Source organism: Spea bombifrons, chromosome 3 (genome assembly GCF_027358695.1).
Source record: "Spea bombifrons isolate aSpeBom1 chromosome 3, aSpeBom1.2.pri, whole genome shotgun sequence".
Taxonomy (NCBI): domain Eukaryota; kingdom Metazoa; phylum Chordata; class Amphibia; order Anura; family Pelobatidae; genus Spea; species Spea bombifrons.
In genome coordinates this window covers 8,582,730-8,606,547 of record NC_071089.1, presented here as the reverse complement: position 1 = coordinate 8,606,547, position 23,818 = coordinate 8,582,730, and the positions used below count along the sequence as shown (strand labels likewise).

Genomic DNA, 23,818 nt, shown 5'->3' with positions numbered 1-23,818 from the left:
CATTTTACAGCTCAATCATATTGTGTTAGCATGCGCTTATCCGAGCGCGGACAAAATTGAAAGAGAAATAAAAAAGACACAGGCAGATAGGAACCAGAAACGCGAGGCATGAACAATTTTCAAGGATATAAAAGGATGCTAATGGTAGGGCGCTGTCATTCTTAAACAGGACTATTAGAGCTCCATCATCAGTTCTTGTGTCCTTACGCTTCTCTTGCTAAAGTCAAGCATTTCCCTAATACCGTTGTGATCCTCCGCGTCCCGTAGATAAGACATTCCCATACTTCACAACAGAATACTTTCCATTTATTTGATTTATAAAAGCCGCTAGACTAATTCTATTTACTGATAAAGGTGGTTTTATATGTATTTTTCTTTCCGCGTTTCCCCTTTACTATTCCTTTTGCTTTAGCAAAAAAAAAAAAAAAAAAACGACAACTTTCAAGCGGTAAGTGGTTACCCGACAGATTTTATCATCTGCTTAATCTTCAAACTGAGTTTTGAGGAAGTACAGAAAAAGATCATTTGTCTGGACAAATAAATATTTTGAGTGTTCCATATTAAACGGCACTGTTTTATCGCTGGCGTGGGAATGCGCAGCTAGTCGCTGTTGTTCGTTAATGAAAATGGTTGCGGTTGGTTCCATTCCTTTGTACAACGCCGCGGAATAGGATGGCACTATATCAATCAATAATTCTGTAACGTTAGCTATTCTTTTATGTTGGTCCAATAAAAGGATTGCACTTGTACTAAAGACTGTTTTCACTCGGGCTAACGCGGCTATACCCATCGTTAAGCATAATATCGCTCGTGTTTGATCCATACATATTCCTGGGTACATATCTATCAGCGTCAATCATCGGCTTGCCCTTTGTATGCTTGGTTCAGCCGGGCTTCCCTGTCACTCACAAACACACTCCAATTCCGAAGGCATTGTGCATCACATTTGGCCTTTAGCATGCTGAATCCTCTCTGCAATTTGATTTTTGTCATCTGTGGCTAAATAGTGCAAAGCGCAGATTATATCACTGACCTTCCCTTATCGAAAAGCGCAGAAAGGGATTGTTCTCTTTCTCTGCTTAGTCTCTTAACATAAATGGGGTCAGATGGGCAGAAGCAGTTTCCAAGGCTACACTTGGATGGTGGAAATCGCTTCTCCCTGTGTAGAAGAGGTAGACATCTACACTGAATCATCCTCGGCTTATAAAGATATTGTGAATTATAGAAGGTCTACGAAGAGATGTTTACATATTGGATGAACTCAACGCACATTCATGGGGGTTTCGTAATTCAAAGATGAAACGTGGTCAACGCTGTGGCTGTCTTTACAGCAACAGTGATATATTCTAGGTCAGGACCGACCTTTGGACAATAGCTGAAGTTTCTAGTCCTTATACTTATTATTATTAACGGAAGGTGGGAGTCTATATTTGGGAAGGTAGAAGGGTGGCTTATGTTTCATTTTTTTTGTAACCTTTTTTTGTCCCGGGGTTATTTTTTTCTGCTAGTTGAAAGATATTAATACCGTGTTAATCTCTGCTTAATTATGGGGGGGGGAACAATTAACACATTAAAAACCTTCCCAAATAAAGAAAATTTGTTTGAAAACATTTAAAGGACTCAAATAAAAAACAAGACCTTCTTAAAAGATTCCATCTTCAGGAGAAACATGTGAAGGACAGCTCTGTCTTTCCATATGGTCCTGCATAGGTTAATAGTGACATCAGACAGATTGCAGATGGGGTACAGAGATCTAGAGATTTTTATTTATTTATTTTTTGGAAAAAAAAGTCATTACTAGTCTTTGTGGATAGTTAGGGAGGTGGGGCATTTCAAGGGCAGGAGTCATTCACTATATTATTACAAAGCACCAACGTATTAGGTTAGCGTAGCCCTTGATGGGTTCTCAGATTATTGGTGTAAGTTGTGAGGATCCTTAAGAATCAAAAATAAATATCTGCTAAAAAATACATGTAAATACTGTTCCAGCCAATATTTCAGAGCTTTTGTCATTGGGCAGGGGGAAGCATTTAATTGCTGCACTCTTCACTTACGGTAAAGGAAGTGCTCTTAAGAGCAAGTACAGAACTTCAAGCCTCCACACTCAGTTACAGGAAGCTCTCTACATAACACTTTATTAATGTATTACTACTTTTTTTCCCCGTGTATTTGGGGGTATACAAAAGAAAAACACTCTCATCAAATATCTCCCATTGTTTGTATTTTCTACATAGAAATAATTTAATAATATTTATGTTTCTTTTTTAGGATGTGTTTTTTTCCCAAAGGAAAAAGGTCTGTTTTACCCAAAGTTTCCCTTTAAAACTTTATTATTTGTTGTCTTGCTGGGATTTCAGCAAGAAAAGCAGTGTTTACAAGAATAGAATTTCTTAGGTTTCTTATTTTTCTTTTTTTTTTTTAACAAAAGAGAAAAAAATATCAGAGGGGATTTCACTACAGAATGCAAATAACCGGGCAAAAGTGAGAACTCAGCAGATAAATATTTATTAAGTCAGACATCGTGTCTGAAAATATACATCTCCGAACATTACGTGCCCGGGCTGCAGCGTTCGGGTTTAAATAAAAACGTTGTGACTGACCAAAAGTAAACTAATGGTTTTCTGTGCGCAAAAGCCCAGGAAGCCGATTCCGACTGTTTTCCACGAGCCGGTTTCCTTTTTTTTGTCATTTTATATCAGAACTGCACAAACGAATCAAAGTGAAAGCGGGTTCTGGGCTTCTTCGGTGTGTGTGACTTTCGGCTTTACCGCTCCATTTAAATTTGCCTGATGTTAGGTACCGTTAGCTTGCAAAAGATAAAACTCCAACTCACCTACTTAACCATCTTTGACTTAATTTGGATCCTTTATTAGAAAACGGTGTACGCTAAAGTAGCTGGTGTGCTTTAATACAGAGTGATGTTTAAATTAGTTTACAATTTGCCTGAGCCCATCTCGTCCTGACTCCGAACAAAGCCATTCCGAAATGTCAGCTGCTCCCCTAACCACCGTAACAAATTGTTACCCGTACGCTGCACACCTAATGACTTCAAATTAGCTCCACTGCGATACTGCGTGACAGTTCGTTACGACTGTTAGCAACATAGCTGGCGTATCATAACCAATAAATTGGTTTCAGTTGGGGCTGGGAAAGGGACCTCCATCAATTTGATTAAAGAAATTACTGTAGCATTCAAAGCATAAAGACAAACTGGTTTAGGGAGACAGACAGAAGCTAACCGCAGCAGAAACACATTGCTCATACTAGAAGGCACGCGCTGTGCGAACGCCTACCATCCGAATTTTATTTGGGCCAGAATTGGAATATTTCACGAGCGAAGAACTAGTTTATTTCCGCCAGAGCTGTTGGCTCCGTGATTATAGTTATCGTCTACGAGGCAGACCTCTTAAACAATCGTGCTCTATGTTCTACGGTTCCTTTCTATTCTTTGTTCTCACTTTTCACGTCTCTTTTGTTAGATTGATTTGCTCAGCCCCTGATAAGTTCAATGTTAGTGTATAAAGAGCTGCTGAATTGGGTTGGGTAGGACTTTGCTGTGAAGACCTGTCACTATGAACTCGTATGACCTCATCATTTTAAAGAGTTCCAAAGTCTGCGTGTAATAATTCCTAAACACATCCCCCCCAAAAAGTGCATGAATTACAGAAAAGCCCATGAATTAAGAAAAGCCCTGTCCTGTGCGCTCACTATTTATTGTGTGGATGGAGAGCCGGTATTATTTCACAAAACATGTTTCCCCTCCCAAATCCCAATAAACTTTTTATTTCCTCAACTCCCTCGTGATTGCTTAAAAGGAGTGAGGATGAGCAAGTGAGAGATTTGTGGTGTTATATAGGAATTATGGAGGTCCCAGAGCTGCTTGTGAAATATTAATACGAAAAAGTAATACGGCATTATGTTATAGCAGGGCGAGGTGTAATCAGGCAGCAGAGCTGTTTTTACATAGTTTATCCTCATTGGCTGCCAGATGGGATTTTTATTAAAATAAATTAATTTTATTAAAGAAACATCTATTACGATGATGCCCCCAGTGGCTATTTATGGAATTGCATGAAGAAATGAAGGTGACTCTCACACTGCTTGCGTCAGTATTATGTCATAGAGTTACGTTAACGCCTTGTATTAATTGTATCTGTTTCTCAATAAATAAGGTATAATCATGAATAATAAAGTATTCCTGCTATATGGCAGATTTTCTCTCTTTTTTTAATCAATGATGTTATTTGCTCCACTCACTTATTTTTTTGCTTCGGTTTTTGGGAGCTGAAGAGTTACACTGCACAGTTTTATCACGGCATGGAGCCACTGCTGGGAAATGTGTACATAGTCTCTCTTCATTTGATAAATTATTGACATTTCCAAATAGACTATGGAAAGAAAATAGTGATTCATGATCCATTGCTGATGTTTTAAGCAGTTATTTTTCATAGCAAAATGTATTTAGTAAATGCAAACGGGATTCTTGCAACAATGTGGGACGTGAGACACTGAAAGCGGGAGGTGGGGGGTGGATTAATTTGTCCTCATTAGGGAAAATAAATTAAGGGAAGTCTTTGAGCATAAACCCCAATACTGGATACAGTAATAACCCCCAGTGCTGTATACATTAATAACCCCTAGTGCTGTATACAATAATAACCCCCAGTGCTGTATACAGTAATAACCCCCAGCGCTGTATACAGTACTAATAACCCCCAGGCTGTATACAGTAATAACCCCCAGCGCTGTATACAGTACTAATAACCCCCAGCGCTGTATACAGTACTAACCCCCCAGCGCTGTACACCGTAATAACCCCCAGCACTGTATACAGTAATAACCCCCAGTGCTGTATACCGTAATAACCCCCAGCACTGTATTCAGTAATAACCCCCAGTGCTGCATACAGTAATATAACCCCCAGCACTGTATACAGTAATAACCCCCAGCACTGTATACAGTAATAACCCCCAGTGCTGTATACCGTAATAACCCCAGCACTGTATTCAGTAATAACCCCCAGTGCTGCATACAGTAATAACCCTCAGGGCTGTATACAGTAATAACCCCCAGCGCTGTATACAGTAATAACCCCCAGTGCTGTATTCAGTAATAACCCCCAGAGCTGTATACAGTAATAGCCCCCAGCGCTGTATTCAGTAATGTAGGTTACAATTGACATAAACCTGGTTTTATCTCATTTTGTTTCAATAATTTCCCTTCATCCGGAGGCCGCCATTTTTGTCAGTCATGTGATACTTTTGGTGACTTTCCCTGCTAAAACACCACACTGAGCTGATGCTTTATGGCAACGCTAATGAAGTCTGTTCTTCCATAGACTTTCATTAGGGTCCAGCTGGGTTATTAAGACTGAGCCATTCCATTGTTTACCACAAGCAGTATGATAAGGAGTCAGGGTTTTGTCTAGTAGATTGGGGCTCCGGGGCTCAGATAACAGAGCGAGAACTCATACAAATGGCTAATATACATCTGGCTGAAAACATTAAAGCGTTAACTCTCAGACTCTCCATACCTGGAATATGTTTGGCCCATCCAATGATCACGACTAGTTCTCTGTCAGCCAGATCACAAAGGGTTGTGAGGGCTTTGATGTCGCTGTCGGGAATTGTGGGGTCTGGCATAGCATAGATCTTCTCCGGTTCAGCCACCAGCAAATGTGAGACAATCTTGTTATCTGAAAGAATAGACCACAGAGCTGCACAATCAATAGCACGATCTCTCCAGTTTCCAAAATGCCAGAAATCATTTATACATCACCATGTTTGGGACCCTCAGATTAATAAAAGTAGGATTCATGCCTTAAGATGAAGAATTTGCCTTGGAATGGCCCTGAATTTCTGGGTCTGTCCCTAAATTTTGGCCACTAGATTTCGGAATAAGTTCCAGTCTTTAAATCTCTGTTAATTTTCTTCAACGCAGAACTGTATACGTTATACATTCCCCTACCCGTCGCCGCACACTGATGTATTAAAATGGATGGTTTGCATTTCAGAATTCCCCCCCCCCTGACAGAACGCTCAAAATATAGATAGAAGTAAAGACGGATAATGAAGTGGAACCCACAAAATTGTAATAAATCTTCATTTTGTAGACACGAGAAAGAAGAGAATGAAATAATTATGATGATTCAGAACATTTCTTGCTAAGTTGAGCTTAAAATAATCAAACGGTCTTTTAAGGGGAGTTTCTGTTTTATAAGAATGCCGAACAAAAATGTAAAGGGAAGTTTTACCAAGAGAAACACAGCTCCTTACTCCAAAGGCACGACGGCTTTAAAGATCGGTCATGGATGAGAGAATGAAAATAGTAATAGGTCCTTCGTTTGAAGGCCAATCGGTACTTTGAAGAAATGCAGTAGGAAGACTTAAAATCGCGAGCCCTGCCAGACAGAGGAAGGAATCCCGCTATCATCCACATCAGAAAGTACCCTGTGTTACTATAAATCCATCCTCAGTATAAATAATGCATAGTTGCAAACTGTCTTGGAGCTTAAGGTCGACAGGCAGAGGGGGGGGGTTTAAGACTGGGAGGTCAATTAGTTGGACTTAAGGCTTGCAGAGGTGGTGGCAGCAGCAGGGCTTAAGTCCAGGCAGAGCAAGGTGAGTGTGTGGGTGAATTATAGCCTGGACACCACCAATTCCATGCACAAATCCTATTTTTGGGGGTTCCTTATGGTTAAAGTGGGTAGGGCCTGGATACTTTGGTGGAGCTCCATACAACAGTCCCACCCAACTGCACATTCTAGCCTAGGACAACTAGGTTAGGGCATGAGATTAAAGTGGGTGGCAGCCCCCCCCCCGCCACAAAACCAAACCAAGGTACAGAACACCCTCTGGAGTGATAAGGCTCCCCATTTCACAGCTGTCTAACGGGCCAGTAACAAGGGAGATCAGGGAGATCAGGGAGAGAGAGAGAGAGAGAGAGAGAGAGTGTTGGCGCATGGCTTGTATGAAAATATTCACTAGCACTTTCTCCAAATTCTATAAATCTCTCAACAATTACTAAAAAATTAGCAACAGCGCATGTGCTCTTGTTTTATTATATATATATGTATATATTTATAAAATTATTTTATATTATATTATTATAAAATTTGTTACAGAAAAATAAACTGTGTTCATTTTTGTTCCATACAAACGCACAGCCTGTATTATTCTGACAATACAACGATGCCTCCAGGCAGCAAACAGAAAGGATCCATTAAAATGGACCGAAAAGCAAAAATGTCCTTTCTAAACCCCTATTCTTACCCTTCATATTACCCATCAGACAAAATGCAAATCAGTTCCGTAAAAAAAAAAAAAATACTGATGGAATTTTCTGTGCCTTCTAAAAGCACTAGACTTAAGGAAATTGAATAGCCATACGCAGTATTCCCAGGTAAATCTTATTTAATGTTTCCCTAATTGGAATCAATACGGCCCAATTTTCCATCGCTCCACTTTTGTGAATAAACAATCGTTGAAGGCAGAGGGAAAAAAAAGGAAAATTAAAAATAATATAAAAAAAAAAAAATATTTCATTTTTTTTTGTTTTGTTTTGACAGGTTTTGAAAATTAGATTTTACAAATAATTAGTGCTAATGAAAACAAGTTAATTATGCGTGCGCGAGTAAATCAGCGCAGAAAAATAAAATCCTTTAGTCGTTGAGTGATGATTCCAGAAGGTTCGGTTTATCTCCGACTATAGAAGGCTTACTGAAATTGGTGTGGTTATCTTCTTAAAAGCTATCGTAGCACACCATTCTAGAACAGAGACGCCCGGACGCCATTAACCTACATCTCTTTTAATGGCTTTTCAGTAAGTGACACTGTCAACAATGACAAAATGAAATGAATGAAAATCGGGTAATCTCTGCATCACGAAATCCAACAAAATTAAACATCCTAATGAAATTAACCGTTAAAGTTTATTAAATTTTATGGTATTATCGGAAAGTTTGCATTAGAATGCATCAAATCTGCTTAATGCAACGCTAAAATGTATTTACCGACTGGTGGAACAGCTTACTCGAACTGAGTCGCTCCTGCCAGATTGGACAATTGAAGGTATAATCAGCATAATGTTTTTTGGAAAGGCAAAAGGAAACTATGCCATATGTTCACTTAAGCCTTAATTTTATGTAAAACGGGTTGTTTTTCCTTTGATAAAGCTAAAATGTCCTTTTGCGAGCAGTTTAAAATCTGTTCTATTTTGGATGGTGGGACCTCGTGCCGTCTCCGTATTTATAGCCAATTCAAACAAACTCAGTAGTGACTCCTGTTGGCCAAAGCAAGGATTACACCGTTTGCGATACACTTCTCTATCCAGAGTGCAATCTGCAATTACTACACTAATTATTAATGCATTTTTCATTAATATTATTAATATTATTACATACGTATACATGCAATAACTGTATGATGCATGCACCAAGAAGTAGCACATACCATTCTATATAGACCACATAACATATATATTTTTGGGAGTTTTCATTGATATTTTTGTTTAAAGATCCAATTTTCTCCAGTATTTGTAGTAGACTTAGCGCCCACAATCCTGTTCCTCTTGGAACTTCAAGTCATCTCTGCAAATTCTCCTGTCCATATGTTACTTAGACCTGATACTCCCAATCTTCCTATCTCTCCTGAGTCATGGCTGGACGCTTTCATTCCTTCGCCTCGTCCCCATACCTTATCATTTCCCCTCTTTGTCCTCGTTCAATTCTACATCGACTCCCTGTTAGCCACCTACTGTACCCCTCCAGAAAACACTTACTTCACCTTCAATCCGCTACCTCCCCATACCCCCTAACATACCAAATGGCAAAGAGGGGCACTTGGTTTTTATGGGGTATACTTAGAGACGTGACTATGGGGCAGGGCTTCACTGAGACTTTTGTTTGTGACTTTATGACCTACTGATGACTATGTATATGATTAATACATTTAGAAGAAGACTACTGTAGTATATTTATATTTTTACATATTCCCTGCTGTTTCTTTACACATTAGTATGGTTTTTAAGGTCTGAAGAACCCTTATTCCCAACAAACATTCCAAACTCCTGGAAAAGAAGGACATCAGGGAAGGAAAGAAGGTTTTGGGTCAGTTGGCAGGCTTGATCCACAGCAGAATTTTATCTTCCTAGGAATACTCGTGAGACCAATTTGTACGGCCCAGCACAACGCGGTTATAAAGAATGAATGGTTACCCCTAATGACTCTTCAAATAATCTAGCTAGCGTTGCCATCGTTTTTTTTTGTGCTGTTGTATTTAATGCAGAGAAATCCCAGGTATTGTTCACCTTCCGTACTTATAAATTAATGGGGCTCCTAATGTATTTTCGTGGGGAGGTTGAGTAGTCAAACTCATTTAGTTAGTAGAAGAAAGAAAGAAAAAAAAAAACTATAGAAAGCACTTTCTTGTGAAATCGGAAACGAAAAGCTCCAATGAGCTAATGATTATAGCGCGGACGGCTTTACGCACTTCAGAATACAGAGATAACAGCTGTAATATTTGTTCTGTATAAATCAAAGCTGAGTAGGCATTGCTTCCAAATTAGGCTTTATTACTGCGGGCACGGGTTAACCCTTTAAAGTATCGAACGGGGTAGCTAAGCAATGCAAAGCTATATGTTACCTGGTCCCTGGCACCATTCAAAGTATCTATAGCAATTAGATTTTACGGTTTGGGATTTTTTTCCTTTGGGAAAAGGGGGTGTTTAGCTTCATGAACGATCTCTGGCAATCCATGGCACTTTATCCAACCCTTACAAAGGCTGCCTGAACCAATCAGCAACAATCAGCAACTTAACAAGGAGGGCAGAGATACCCCAAAAGGGAGATATAACAATGGAGATCCTGGTGACTGCTCCCATGGTGTACCCATAAGATGGTTTCGTAATAGATGTACATAATTATATTAATCTGTAAACCCCCTTACATAGATTTTTTGTAGTGTCCTGGGCTAGAATAATGTAGGATTAGGGAAGCGTGCCTACATGTGCTTTGATGTAACCTGACATCCCGGTACTTACATGGCTTTTTAGCGGGCTGCACGAGCTGGGGATTCAGATACGGGCTGTTCTCTGCATCTATCCTGCGCTTGTACTTCTGTCGGCCACCGCGCACCCGGTCCAGACGCACCCCTGAAAAAAAAGGAAAAGTGTTTCTTGGTCACTATACACGCTTGAAACAGATCGGCATTAAGCAACGGAAAGCGCTTGTACATCACAGCCTTTACTGTTAAAAAATGAGGAAATGCAATAAAAAAGGGAAGATAATTAAACGGGGGGGGGGATTGTGTGACTTCTGGCTGTAGGAAGGGCTTAAAGAGAAAGAACATAAAAGCCTACAGCGGCATAAGCTATGCGGGTATGAGGGATCATACCCAGGGCAGAATGTACAAAAAAAAAAAAAAAAAGATTGGGAGAAAAGAGACCTGGAGACTCGGAGAAGTAACACTTCCCCTGGAGACTCCGGGTTAAACCTTGGGACTTCCCAGGTATGCAGAGCGTACTTATTAATATTTATGCCACATACATGTATAATAGTACATTTTTATTAGACAATAACATAATGCAATAACAATTTACCTAAATACTTTTAGGCTATATAAAATACACGCATAATTAAGTGTATAATTACAAATAACAGGACTAATTAATTTAAACTTAATTCTAAGGACAAGCTTTTTAAGAGTCGTCCAAACACACATTATATATATATTATATATCTTGTCATGGATCCTGAGATAGGTTTGAAAGGCACATTAAATGTTGTTTTGCAGAAATAGATCCAAAGAGGATATTTGCCGCAAATCAGAAGATGAAAAGTTGAACTATGGAAAGTCTGCTCGGCATTTTAATAGCAATGAGGAGAAAATGAACTCTGCATAATTCAGGTGCCATCATCCCGCCTATTTGGTTCTTGATTTCATGGGTGCTAAAAAGATGGATTGCGCAGAAAAGCAGTGTGTTTAATCAAATAGTAATGGGACTGCAGTCTAAATTTAAATAATATAAATCTGTTCTAATCAATCATTTTATTTGCCTGCACTTCACCCAAGGATCTGTGCATTAATTCAGCCCTCTGAATACAAAGTGCAAAAGCCGCTCGAGATGAATTCCACGCGATGGAATCTCAATGTTCCTTTGAGCCAACGATAAAGATTTAACGGCAGGCAAGCCGCCGGCTTGGGCTAATGGGGATTGCTACTCCCATCATGCATAGCATGTCTTTTTATTATGCAATAGAAAAGAAATGTCAACATGTTAAAGCGTGGTAACCGTCTTCCAAAGGTGCCATGAAAGTCTACTGGCTTAGTTAAGAGTTCTCTAATTAGAGTTCATTAATATATATATATATATATATATATATATATATATATATATAACTGGTTGAGAGTTCCCTAATTAGATTTAATTAAAGAAAATATTTCATAAAAACCTTGGAGGCCCTGGCGTAATTCACACATTGCACTTTTTTTTGGTTGAAATGGATTATATTGTTTTAATAATAAATAATAAAATCTGTTTTAACTTAAAGAGTACCAAATTGGTCGGGAAAGTCCCGAAAAGCCCCACAAAAGCGGCAGACACAGGGCTCGATCAAACAGATTCCCCAATGTAAGAGTAACTTGGGGGAGGAAAAAATTCTGCAGATCCTGCGAATAGGGAGTTAAGAGGGCTTTCAATGTGTCTTCCCCCCATCTACTGAACAAATGCATAGTTTAAAACATTTCAACTTTTTTACCCCAAAATCATTAGCTCCCTGTTGACTTTTTATTCCCCCCCCAATTCATTTTGCATTCTGTGCAAAATGCTTCCCTCCTCCTGGTCGGCACTAATTCTCTTCTGCTAATTCTCCTTGCCTCGCCGTTCGTTGTTAAGTGGTGTCCGTTACTAAACTTGTTGTTTGCTGTGGCTGATCTGCCAACTGTCTCGGGGTGAAGGCAGAACGCTCTGACTTCTAGGCTCGGTGACAAGATTAGTCAGGGGATGTTCTGTGTATTTCCAGCTTCTATGAAAATAGATGACACCGTGTTTGTGAACTCGCCAAGCTACTAAATTAAGACACCGGTTAAATTAAGGATACTTGTAATCGCACGTTGGATTTCTATTTTTATTCTAAACGTGAAGGAAAAAGAATAAAAACTTTTCAGAGGAACGTAGAAGGAGCTTTTCCTACCACTATTTATTTACATCGGGGGTCTACGGGGTCTACTGCCAACCCTCTGTGCTTCCTAAAGAAAGTAGTGAAGCCAATAACCCTAAAGGCATAAGATATTGTTGATGGAGAGAAGAAGAAGGACCACTAGAATTTCTTCTTAATGCCCAACACTTCTTCTAGACCTACAGCTTGGTGGTGGACCTCCTGGAGAGAGAAGGTCCAAGGACAAGATGACAATAAGCCTGTTGCCTACCTTTGACTAGCGCATAAGATATATTTCCATACATTGATAAATTAGAATGCCTGATATTGGGAATTTAAGTTATCTGCGCTTCTAAATTTTTCTTAGAAGAATAGTTGCTATTAGTCGACCGATGGACCTCTTCCGGGTTTAGCTCTGCTAACACGGTTTAGTCAATTTAATAACTCCTCTAGAAAAGAAAATCTATGTACCGGCGAGTGCCGCAAAAGTCCCATAAGAGCCAGGAATGCAATAAAAGAAATGTTATATGAAGCGTTCACGTCAGGTTTTGAGAAAAGACATTATTAAGACAGCAGAAGCCATAATCAACAAAGCAGCTCGGGATTGCGGGAGAAATGCTAATAACGCTAGAATCTGCAATTTTCAAGGAATGACATCTTATGATTAAACACTTTCAGCCAACGACTGCAAATAGGACTACGGCGTTCGACAACGACAGTCTAGAGTTCCTCCATTACACCATAACATGCATTTCATTTTTTATACAGGTATTCGTAATTATTATTATTATTCTTTATTTATTAAGAGCTAACATATTCCGTAGCGCTGTACCATTTACAGAAGGGGTGGTTGGGAAATACATAAAGATTCATAAAGTGATACAAATTCAGACCAAACACCAAAGACGTTGGAAGATATAACAGTCCTGTTGGGACATTGCAGTTGTGGGGGTTTTTTTTACGAAGCAGTGAAGGGGTTAAAATTGGGTTTTTAAATAAAACTCATTGACAGCTCCCCGGAACGGGAGCGCATTTACTTATTTAGTTAACACGGCCCCAAAGAAAGCGAAGTGGAATCTGTATATCTCTCAGAACTCTGACCGCAAAGTGAACGTTCTGAAGGCTCTCCTGTTAATGACACCAGACTTGGCGGATCTTTCCCACCGCAGACCGGTTTGATGAAAACAAACAAATAAATAAATAAACAATGATTATGGGCCGACACAGGAGGTCTCTGAGCTGATACAGCGTCGGTGCGTAAAAAGCTTCGGCTCAGGTGGAGCTTCTCGAAGGGGGGGGGGGACGCCGTTCTTTTGGCTGGAATGAGATGTTTTATGTGTGAATCTCCATTTATAAATAGTGGTTGCATCAGTTGGCGAGAGGGTGTGAAATCTGGACCGTATGATTTATGCACTGACCAACCTGTCAAAAAACCAGAGACAGAGAGAGGCCTCCTCTCCCACTCGACTTTCAGTATCTGATAGAAGGTACACAGTAAAGCGTGTTAACATTTGGCAATTACTGGGTATCTGCCATGTAACAGAGCTCAGACAATGCTGATAAACAAGACCGCTTTTATAAGCAGGACCTAATATTCGCTAGAGTACACATATTTTATACAACGGATCTACATACTAACCGACACTCCTGATTCCGATGCCGATATCATCGTTGGGTAGTAATGGTAGGTGTCGGCACTATTGACCACCAGTCCACTGGCTATTTGCGTATTGATTGATCAGCGCCATCACCTTGGTCTTAGTTGGCACCAAGTATCTGTGCATGGGCACTCGCTGATGCGCTGGGGGCATTTAACCGGACCCTCCAAACATTCTGTCCCATTGAGGTTTTATCAATGAATCCGGAAGTGCCTTACCGTGCCACTGGCACAACAGACTGGGGTTAGTATTAAAGCAATGAGTCTTGTAATGTCTCTCTGAGGAAGGGAGGCGTCTGCAATACTTTATATTATAAATAAAACAAAGGGAAATAAAAGCTGTTCCTTTAAGATCAAAAGCAAGTGCTCAAGATGCTTTCGTTCCTCCTGCTAACCTTAGGCACAGTTTACGGTTTGCTCCGCGGCTGCTTTTGTTAAACAAGCCGGCGGATTTATATTTCATAGGAAAGTCTCGATCCATATATGTGTCGCGCTAAGTAAATGACACGACTGTAGCCTTCAACGAGACTGAACTATTTCATGACTTTGCCTTAAAGAAGTCTGCATCAGAAACTGATATCAGTCCTGGGTCCAGCTGCAGCCTCAAACACTGAGTAACATAAGACGGTTCAATAAAGAGCTCGCTCATTCTAACAATGCGGGGAGAAGCCAAATATGACAGCAGGGGAACATCTTTCTGATACAGTTAATCTCTTCCGAGATGGGAACCCTTTTTCTAGATGTAAAACATCTCTCATAAACATGTTGCTCCTTGTCCCCTGCTTCTCAATAGTCATTCTATGCAGCCGCTATATGTCAACGGGGGGATCCCATGCTGCGGATGATTTTATTTAAAGGAGTAGTGCGTGCAAAAAATGATCTAGTTTGCTAGAATTGTTCTAGACATTCCAACACAGTTCTGGACCGTGCTGTGTTTGGAAAAAGTTCTGTCCTCCCAACTGTAATACTCAATTGGCTTTCCAACCTCGGTGCAAAAAATTGCATTTTTGGAACAATGCTAAATGAAGCTCTATTTCATAATATCCTCATATATGACTCTTCCCCATAATTCTGTTCTAATCTATGGAAGTTGCTTTAAAATAAAAATAGTTTCTCTTAGACTCGATCACAACCAATTTAGCTCATTGTAGGATAAGGTTTGTTAATCAAGATGGGAAAAAGTTAATTACAAGAGGTTGCCTTCGATAAGACTGAATTACTATCGTAGGCATACCTGGGAACTCTACAGGTTTGACCGGGAGTCTCCGTGTGAAGCCCTGCTTCCCTAGATCTCCGGGTCACTTTCCTCTTTTTCCGGGGAGGGGAACAATGTTTGGCCGTGCCCACTACCCGCCCACTTTCCCTCCTCCTTTTCCCCCATAATTAAAGGCCATCAGAGATAACCCTGCCTCCTCATCCAGCTAGCCGCCCCCCACTCATAGCCACTCCCCCAGAAGAGAGAGCGCTCCCGGTGGCCGACCCTGGGAATCTTCCAGGTATGGTTGTGGATGAACTAAGAACGCCCCCAGCTGTCAAAATGTTCATGCATAAAAGCTGTAATATTTTTTAAACCAAAATCCTAAAATATTAGTCAACTAGCTTTTTTTTTCTACAGTCACCCATCATTCCATTATGAATGAAAGTTTTTATTCCACGATATAAATTTTAGATTTGTAATCATCATTTTTGCCTGTTATAAGAATATTAAACATTAAAACCCCTTTGAAATGTGTAATCTCATATAAAAAAAACGATGACCGAGTAATATGTATAATGTTAAAAATATACCCTAGCCTGGCTGTAACTGATCTGCCCCACAATGCATTTTTAGACCATAAGGAGGTAGTTTTACTGGGAAACTCCCCTTTTTCCACCCCCATTTCTTTTGTAACACCATCACAGTGCGCTGAAATGACATCCTATCTGTCTTACACCTCCCGCATCTGTTCCCAGGATAATACTTTTTATGATTAATGGAAGCTTTATTAGTGATATTGTATTACTGATATCACTGCTTAAATCTGGTTACTCGAGCCTTTGATACATAGTTACAACGGTCAGCCCACACAGCCAATATACCTACATCAGCATAAAAAATAAAAAATACATATATATATATATATATATATATTGTAAAAAATTATAATAATTTATTGATCATGGTCGCTACGGCTTTCCAAAAGGTACAGTATCTGTATTGTTCTCAAAGAGCGTCTTCAGGTCATAGGAAGACCGCTCTATAATTATCTTCCAAAATTGCGTGATTCATTTTACATCAATACCTGCCATAAGATGCCATCAAACTGTATTTTAATCACATCTAGGACAATACCTTAGGGGAAGGTATCATTTATTATGAAATATGTCCTGTAGCATTATTATTATTATTATTTTTTTACAGGACTCATCTTGAATTTCTACTTGTTTTTCTTAACAGATTCTCTTTTTTTTCCTTTTAATATCACTTGTAATAATTTCCGCGTTCTATTTTTTTATTTTTTTTGGCACGTACAATATTATTGGTTGCGGTGACAGCTCAATGACATGAAATAAGTAGCTGGTGCTATGTAATCTCCTTAAAAAAAAAAAAAAAAGAAAAAAAAAAAAAGAAAAGAAAATAACATCCAGGAAAAAATAAAATTAAGATGAATGTAGCCTGTACGGCCGAGGCAGTTCTTTGTGTGTTTTATTATTACTAAGTTAATAGCATGATCTTTTTTAGAAGACCTCATCTGGGTTGGAAGAATCTCTTCTAGACACAGATAGCGCTGGATGAATATCCTCTCCGAGATGCTCTAACAATCACCGTATAACAAAAAAAAAATACATCACACATGCAATTTCCCATATATTGTGTAAATAATAGCAGCTTGGTATATGTACAGCATTGACCTTCCCGACGTAATTTGAATGGCTGTCTTCCTTGAGTTCTTTCTGTTTACAGCCTCACTAACCTGCGGGGAAGAATCCTTTGCCTAGTTAGCCATATATCACTACATTGTAATGTTATTCAACTACACTTGTTCTTCAATTCTCGGTTCAATATATACCTAACTCCCTTGTTGAAAGACAGACAGCGGCTACGACGCTGAGTGATTTCATAGAGGAATATTCCTTTATGAATCAAATGCCCAATAAGCTGAATTTTTATTTATTTTTTTACATTTTTTTTTATTTTTTTATTCTTCCTACGTGGAATTTTCTCCGCTGCTAGAAAAAAAGAAAAAAAAAAGAAAAAGGCAAACGAAGAAAACTGTACGTCCCCTATAAATGTCCTTACCCGGTAATCACAGATATGTAACAAGATGCGGCTTGGCCATTGCATCCATATCCGTGAGAACGAGCAGGCGTTGTGATTTACGCTCCTTTATTTTTCAATGTAAGGGAGCAGTCTGCAATCTTAGGCACCGATGCGCTTAGACCTAGGCTATATTGAACTGTAATTAACTGCTCCAGTGATCCAGAATTAAGGTCCATAACTCAGCCCTTTTTTTCTGCTTTATCTTTTACATCACAAATGACATCGTTTATAAAGAATAATAGGGTGGAGCCATGATACTGATATCGGCTGAAGTGTGTATTAAAATAATGCGAGATGTGTTCATTTTCCACGAGATAAAGCCATACGACGTTCTTCTATCGTCTATAAAAATGATGCTCGTTTGTACCGATCACTTATGTATTTAAAGTAAAGCAAATGTATTTTCTGGTTGTTTCACTGTTATTTATTATGCCTTAGTGGCAAAGCCATAGTGCCATTCCCGGCCCATGGGGGCCAATCATGGTACTTTGGGCAAAAAAACAAGAGGTTGTATTCACAAAATAGAGAGTTTGCGTGAGAGTTGTGATTTCAGCTCCCTCCCCCCATTACTTCATTATGACGAGCCATCATTGGCAGGTTTCTCCAGCAAGAAGGGCTGAACTTGCCCTGTATAAGGTATAATTCAATGTGTAAGGAGATTTTAAAGAAATCTCACTGATGTAACTATACATTATACGGGGCCTGACAAGCTCTTCTTGCAGCAGAAGCTCCCTGGGGATGGACCGTCATAGTGTATAGTGAAGTCAAGGAGCTGAAACATAACTCATGTAAACTATACCGACAACTCTCTCTAAAGCGAATGCATCTCAGAGAAGCTAATGTACATGTATTGGAATCCTGTTACATGCAATATACTGAAAGTCTGTAAGACCACAGAAGTGATCCAGTCATTGTAGAAATGCTGCTTCTGATACTACACTCCCCCTGTGGCCAAATCCGGAACTGCAACACAAAAAATAATCCTGTACTTTCCCAAGTCACAGACAAATACTTCACTCCGCTACAAGACAGGACCTCAGTTCAGCTAACTAATCTACCAACGAAAACAAAATAATGTATAAAGAATGTTTTATACATTAAGTTAACAATAAAGTATTAATAAGTAATCCAATGTTTGTTCTTTACTCGTTGATATGTCAAAAAAAAAATACAATTGATTAAATAAAAAGATCCTTAAAGGTTCCAATGTGCATTTTATAAGAATATATGTTCCTGGCTGCACCCTATAGATAATAAAGATTTGGAAGCAATATTGAATCTGCAATATTAGTTTTTGATATAGAAGGGATTATTTTTTTTCCTTCTATTTACAGTGTTTATATAAACAAAATTGCTAAATAAATCCAAATGGTGAGAATTTAGTAAAAAAAAAAGTAATGTTAAACTGCTTTATTTGAGAAGCCTTGAGAAATCAGCATGTCGGATATAGAAGAGGAGGAAAAAAAGACATTGCTGCCTGCACAGCGCTCTTGGAAAGACGCCAAACTATTAGCAATTTTAACTCTGAACCAAGAGTATTTGGATTCTAAGGGATAAGTGTTGCACTTAACATTGGGTGAAGACTTTGAAATCTCCTGAAGACTTGTAAGGCATAATTTATCCGGCGAGAAGCCTGACATGTCAATGTATGTGTTTCAGACAAGAACTTGATGTGATGAGCTTTAAAAAAAAAAAGAAGAAGAAGAAGACGCACCAGCTGCATTTCAATTATAAATATTTTACAACAATGTCATGGAAAGGCAAAAATATGAAAGCGGGAGAGTTTGGGTTTTCCTAAAGGCTACATAGTAAAATGTGTTTGCATTGTCGTTATTTTTTGTAATGTGTGCATGTGCTAATTATTAATTCACTCAGTTATCATCTTAAATAGCAGCCAATGCCGGGGTCCTGTAAGGCCCCCAAAAACTATTATTAATTTTCCTATCTCTCTACACAAAACCCCAGGTCGATTACTGTCCATCCGTGCCCCCATAGGGAAGACCCAGCTATGGGTCTTGGGCACCAAGCACTGGATACCTTAATTTGGAGAGGACACTATCCTACATTGTTTAAGTATCCTTGCGTCCTGTTTTAACCCATTATTGGCCAGAGAGTTCCTTGTGTCCTGTTTTAACCCATTATTGGCCAGAGAGGTCAATGTTATGCTATCTGCACTCTCCCGCCCCTCCCCACACCAAAAGTTTAACAGGGTCATAATGGCTTCATGCAATTAAATGAGTTCTTACTTCATTATTTAATGGTTAATAGATTTCATTAAAGGGAGTCGTTTGGACTTTGAATTCCCCTTTTCTTGTAAAGATTAGGAACGATTTATGTCACTGATCATTCACTATAAAGTCTTGTTTAAGACAGACACTTCCAAATGAGATTCTTTTAAGGCAGCGTGTGTGTTTGCTTTGGAAGGTATAGATCAAGGCGACAAGCCTTTGTTCCTTGTGTAATAAGTTAATTTTAAACAATGTGTTTAATGCGTCTAGCATTTAAGGATCCCTTCTAATTTATGTTGGTGGTATTGTCAGCATTGTCTTGCCTTTCATTGTTATTCCCCTTCTCTTTAATGTGTGATGTGTTGCTTTATTGTTAATTGCATTAAAAATTAAATGAGGCAAATCAATTACTGCTCTTCGAGACTCCTGAGCGTATTTATAAGACACGACTTTTACGGATTCAATTAAATGAAGAGGTGGATCTATTGTCCTAGAGAAAGAAAGGAGTATAAAAGTTGGTGTCAAGATCTTTGTATCGGCGGCACCCGCAGGACACGTTTTATAGTAATACCTTCAATGCCGCCTAATGTAATAAAGAGCCAATCTTTCCTTTATACTTCCGCTAAAATAATTCACGTAAGCTATATCTATAGAATGCATTAGGAATGAGCAACGCATTTCACCAATCTCTGATCTGTATTCGTTAAATATGCTTAGGGAGGGCTGGAACCCAGGTGGCCCCCAACCACCTACCCTTTTAATATCATGGTGATACCATCATGTCATCTGTTTTTTTAGTTTTACGCACACTAGCTTAATTATATGTCACCATATTTTGTCTGACACCTGGCTTCCTCTGCTTGCAAACAGTGTGAGCTGGGGTACCACCCCTGCGGAGCCACCTAATACCACGTTACTTGTCCCAGCTGATCGCCAGTATCCCAGAGCTTGCCCGCCATGTTTAAAAAATATTTGGACCACCCCTGATTACACTATTAGGGCCTAACTATTTTTTTTATAGATACATTTAATCATCAGGGAGAAGAGACCAAGAGAAAATAGAGTCTTCACTTGATGCTTATACCTATTATTGGGCTAACATAGAAAAAGATGTAAAGTTTAAGCTGGGACCTCAGAGATCTCTTCTTCAGACTACAACAGCAATAGCAGAAGTTTTCTCGCATAGCTAAGCTCATGAATTTATTCTTATTTTACCTTACCTGGCACGATAAACCTCTAGGCGTATTATACTCTTATTAAGGTGATTAACAGAATAGGATTATTTCAGTACATGGTATGAGGCTGAACACCTGCAAAAATATCGGCGTCGGAATTCCCACATTGCCATGCCCTGTAAACCCGTTTCAACGAGGGCCGCCTGCTTTATATGTTATATTTCTGCAGGTGATGCCAAAATCAGAACTGTCTCATCAAAACCTGAAAAATCAAACACACTGCATATAATCTGACAGCTCCGCTGATGGGACGTGCAGGGGCTAAGACTACAATAGCCCTTACGCTGCATGCACACAGCATCGGAAATAATAAATACCGGTAAATAAGAAGCACCAGCCTCAGAAATAATACAATGTGCACTAATAAAAGACTCTTTCAGTCTTGATTTTACAGCATGTTCAAGCTGACCCGCTTGTGACCCAAGTGACCCGCATTTGTGGGACAGTGGCGATTTTTGGGCACTGTGTCCAACATAGCTGCCTCAATTTTACGGGGCAATAAGAATGATAAAACCCAGTTGGGGAGATCCTCAGATCTGACAGGCCAAGGAACTGTATAATCAATAAAGGTTAGTGCTCCACGGACCTCCATTGCAGCTCCCAGATGGTTATTTGGTTAAGGTGGCCGGGTGATTTAAGGTGGCCTGATTTGGACATCTGGAATTAATACCATCTGATAATAAATTCCAGGGTCTAAGCAAGCAAACTAGAGAAAAGCAAAACATGATGACTCTTGGTGTCCCCGCTAAATGCTCCACATAACCATCACTTTATGCGCTGTGGACAAACTTAACGAAGACTTTGTCCACGACATTAGCTTTTCATCGTTGGAGATCTGTTCTCCTGGCGTGTTAAAGCCGCCAACATAAGTATCTGTGAATAAGCTCATCCAGGCACTTTTTATTTTCAGCTTGTGAAAACTAAAGGGTCTTTTCAGCCATGGATCTGGAAGAGGGCAACAATCTACCTGCAAAGCACGCAGAATAAACCTTTAAGAAAGATTTCTGATGAATAATGCATAGAAATGATAAGGCTGCCACTGCAATCTGCGTCAGAAACCATATTTGTATTTTATCCGTGTCTTTATTTACACAAAAACACAACTAAGACAACGGTAATTACAACTGTAAACCTAAACAAACAGATGGCGGGACGAGCAGCTGATAAAGTTATTGTATATATATAGAGAGAGAATGGGGTAGGAATCCGGTCATAAAAGACCTAAACTATACACACAAACCTTACTGACACTAAACATGGTAAGAACACCCATCAAAACAACACACCAAACACGCAAAGCAAGCAGGGGGTGTCCATGTGTGTCCTGTTTCCATTGTATTCAAATTCTACCATATGGCTGTATTGAGTATACAGTATGATGGCACGGCTTGTATTTCAGGGGCCATGGAACCCAAGAAGTCTTCATAGAACTTTATTATAATTTGCTTACCTGGAGGGCCAGCAGCGCGGACGCTAAGTGGTTCTTCCAGGCTAAGAAATTCATGGAAGCTCTCAAATAATGGATAGTTTCTCCTCCAAGACATAAAGAGTGTATCCTTTATACCGTAGCATTATTATTATTATTATTATATTTTATTTATTCAGCGCTAACAATTCCTTACAACAAATACTTTCAAAGGGTCTGACAAAACTGACAAACCGATACTAGGCAAAGAGGGCCCTGCTCACAAGAGCTTACAATCTAGAGGTACACCAAGACATCATATTACATCTCACCTCTTACTAAATGTTCCCTTTGATCTCCATTACTGTGTGTTTTCTACCCCAGTCCACACGGCTCTCCCACCAAACAAAACCTTTGGCCCTCCACACGTTGGCGTGTTTACATAATACATGTTAGCAGGCTTCGGTTCTGTGTCCACACAAGCCACCTATTGTACATTTGCTTGGTGTAAATATGTTTTTCGTGCAATCTAGGCTTTACAGTCAGATAAGTATTCTTCTTTAGGCAAATTATGCTCGTTACTATTTAAAGCAGATCTATACATTTTCCCAAAATCTTAAAAGGATTAGAATTGTTATTTTACGATAACTCCACTATTTCCATCTGCCTTGCGGAAAATTTGAACCTATTAATAATAGTTCATCATTGACAGCGAGTTAGCCGCACATGGCAAGTGCTGATTAATATTTAATGGGGAACTTTTAACTCGAAACATATCTTATTAGATGGGAAACTAAGAAAAGAGAAGATGTAAACATCTTACATGGTCGGTATTTAGAAATAGGATGGATGAGGCAGGAGGATTCGGATGACCTGGACTTGGGACAGTCACCTGTTTTTCTGTATCATTGGTGCGTTCAATATTATTTTTAGAATGTTTATAAAGCACCAGAATTATGCAGAAAGAGCACTGAGAGGTTAACGTTTGGTTCTTAGATGTCTTCTCTAAAGTAGCAGAAGAGGGAGAAGGTTACAATGTTTTCATTCTAGAGCAGTGCTCACCAATCCAGAGATATCTTCTCTAATGTAGTAGAAGAGGGAGAATCTTACATGGTATACATTCTATAGTATTCACTAATCCAGTCTGAACAACAACGGGAGTTTTCAGGATTATAGAAACAGGTGGCTCTGACAGTCATCAAAATCAGCACTTTGGAGCTCTACTAGGCTGTATGATTTAAGCAGGAATAAGTAGAAAGAGTCATTACAATCTACAATATGTACCAATGATTTCCCCGAGATCTGTACCGATGTCCTACTACCTACTTAAGTCTACAGGATACGTCAACTTCTGTTTTACACATAATCTACTTCAAAAAGACCTCCGGTGCCCTTTTCCCTCTACTTTGCCTGTTTGAAGCAGCCAATCATTGGCATGAAAGCGTTCCCATTGAAATGAATGGGGGGGGGGAGCCAAGGCGGTGAATTCTGATGAATGGAGAAAACCAATAACTGAAAGGTGACACGGCTAGTGAATATGGCGGCTGGAGTAAAGGGTCATGGATCTTAGTAAAGCAAGTCAAATAAGTCCCAGTGGGGTCCATTTTAACCAACAACCGGCAGACAGACATCCGAGGCCTAAGCTACGTATTAAGGCTAAGCTGCTTTTTATTTTTATTGCTAAGCAAAATATACAGCGAGGCATGTTGACGGAAACTCGGCTCTGGATAAATATCACGTTACGATTCCCAATCCTAATTTTTGGGGATTTTGGTGACATCACTTATAATGTCAAATTTTCCCAGATCCAAAATACTCCAGACCTAAGATCTGGCTCT

The 23,818-nt window shown here is 39.3% G+C and overlaps 1 protein-coding gene across 8 annotated transcripts in view; it reads right to left on the bottom strand.

Annotated features, from left to right (window-relative positions):
• ESRRG (estrogen related receptor gamma) overlaps positions 1-23,818 on the bottom strand; it is a 114,846-nt gene that overhangs the window by 26,115 nt on the left and 64,913 nt on the right. For 6 of the 8 annotated variants that reach the window (XM_053458692.1, XM_053458695.1, XM_053458699.1 and 3 more), the window contains 2 exons: positions 10,039-10,149; positions 5,534-5,716 (listed from right to left, as the gene is read on the bottom strand). In XM_053458692.1, the coding sequence (XP_053314667.1) occupies positions 5,534-5,716; positions 10,039-10,149 (294 nt within the window). The remainder of the gene's footprint in view (positions 1-5,533; positions 5,717-10,038; positions 10,150-23,818) is intronic. The other 2 variants (XM_053458693.1, XM_053458698.1) reach the window with 1 other exon arrangement.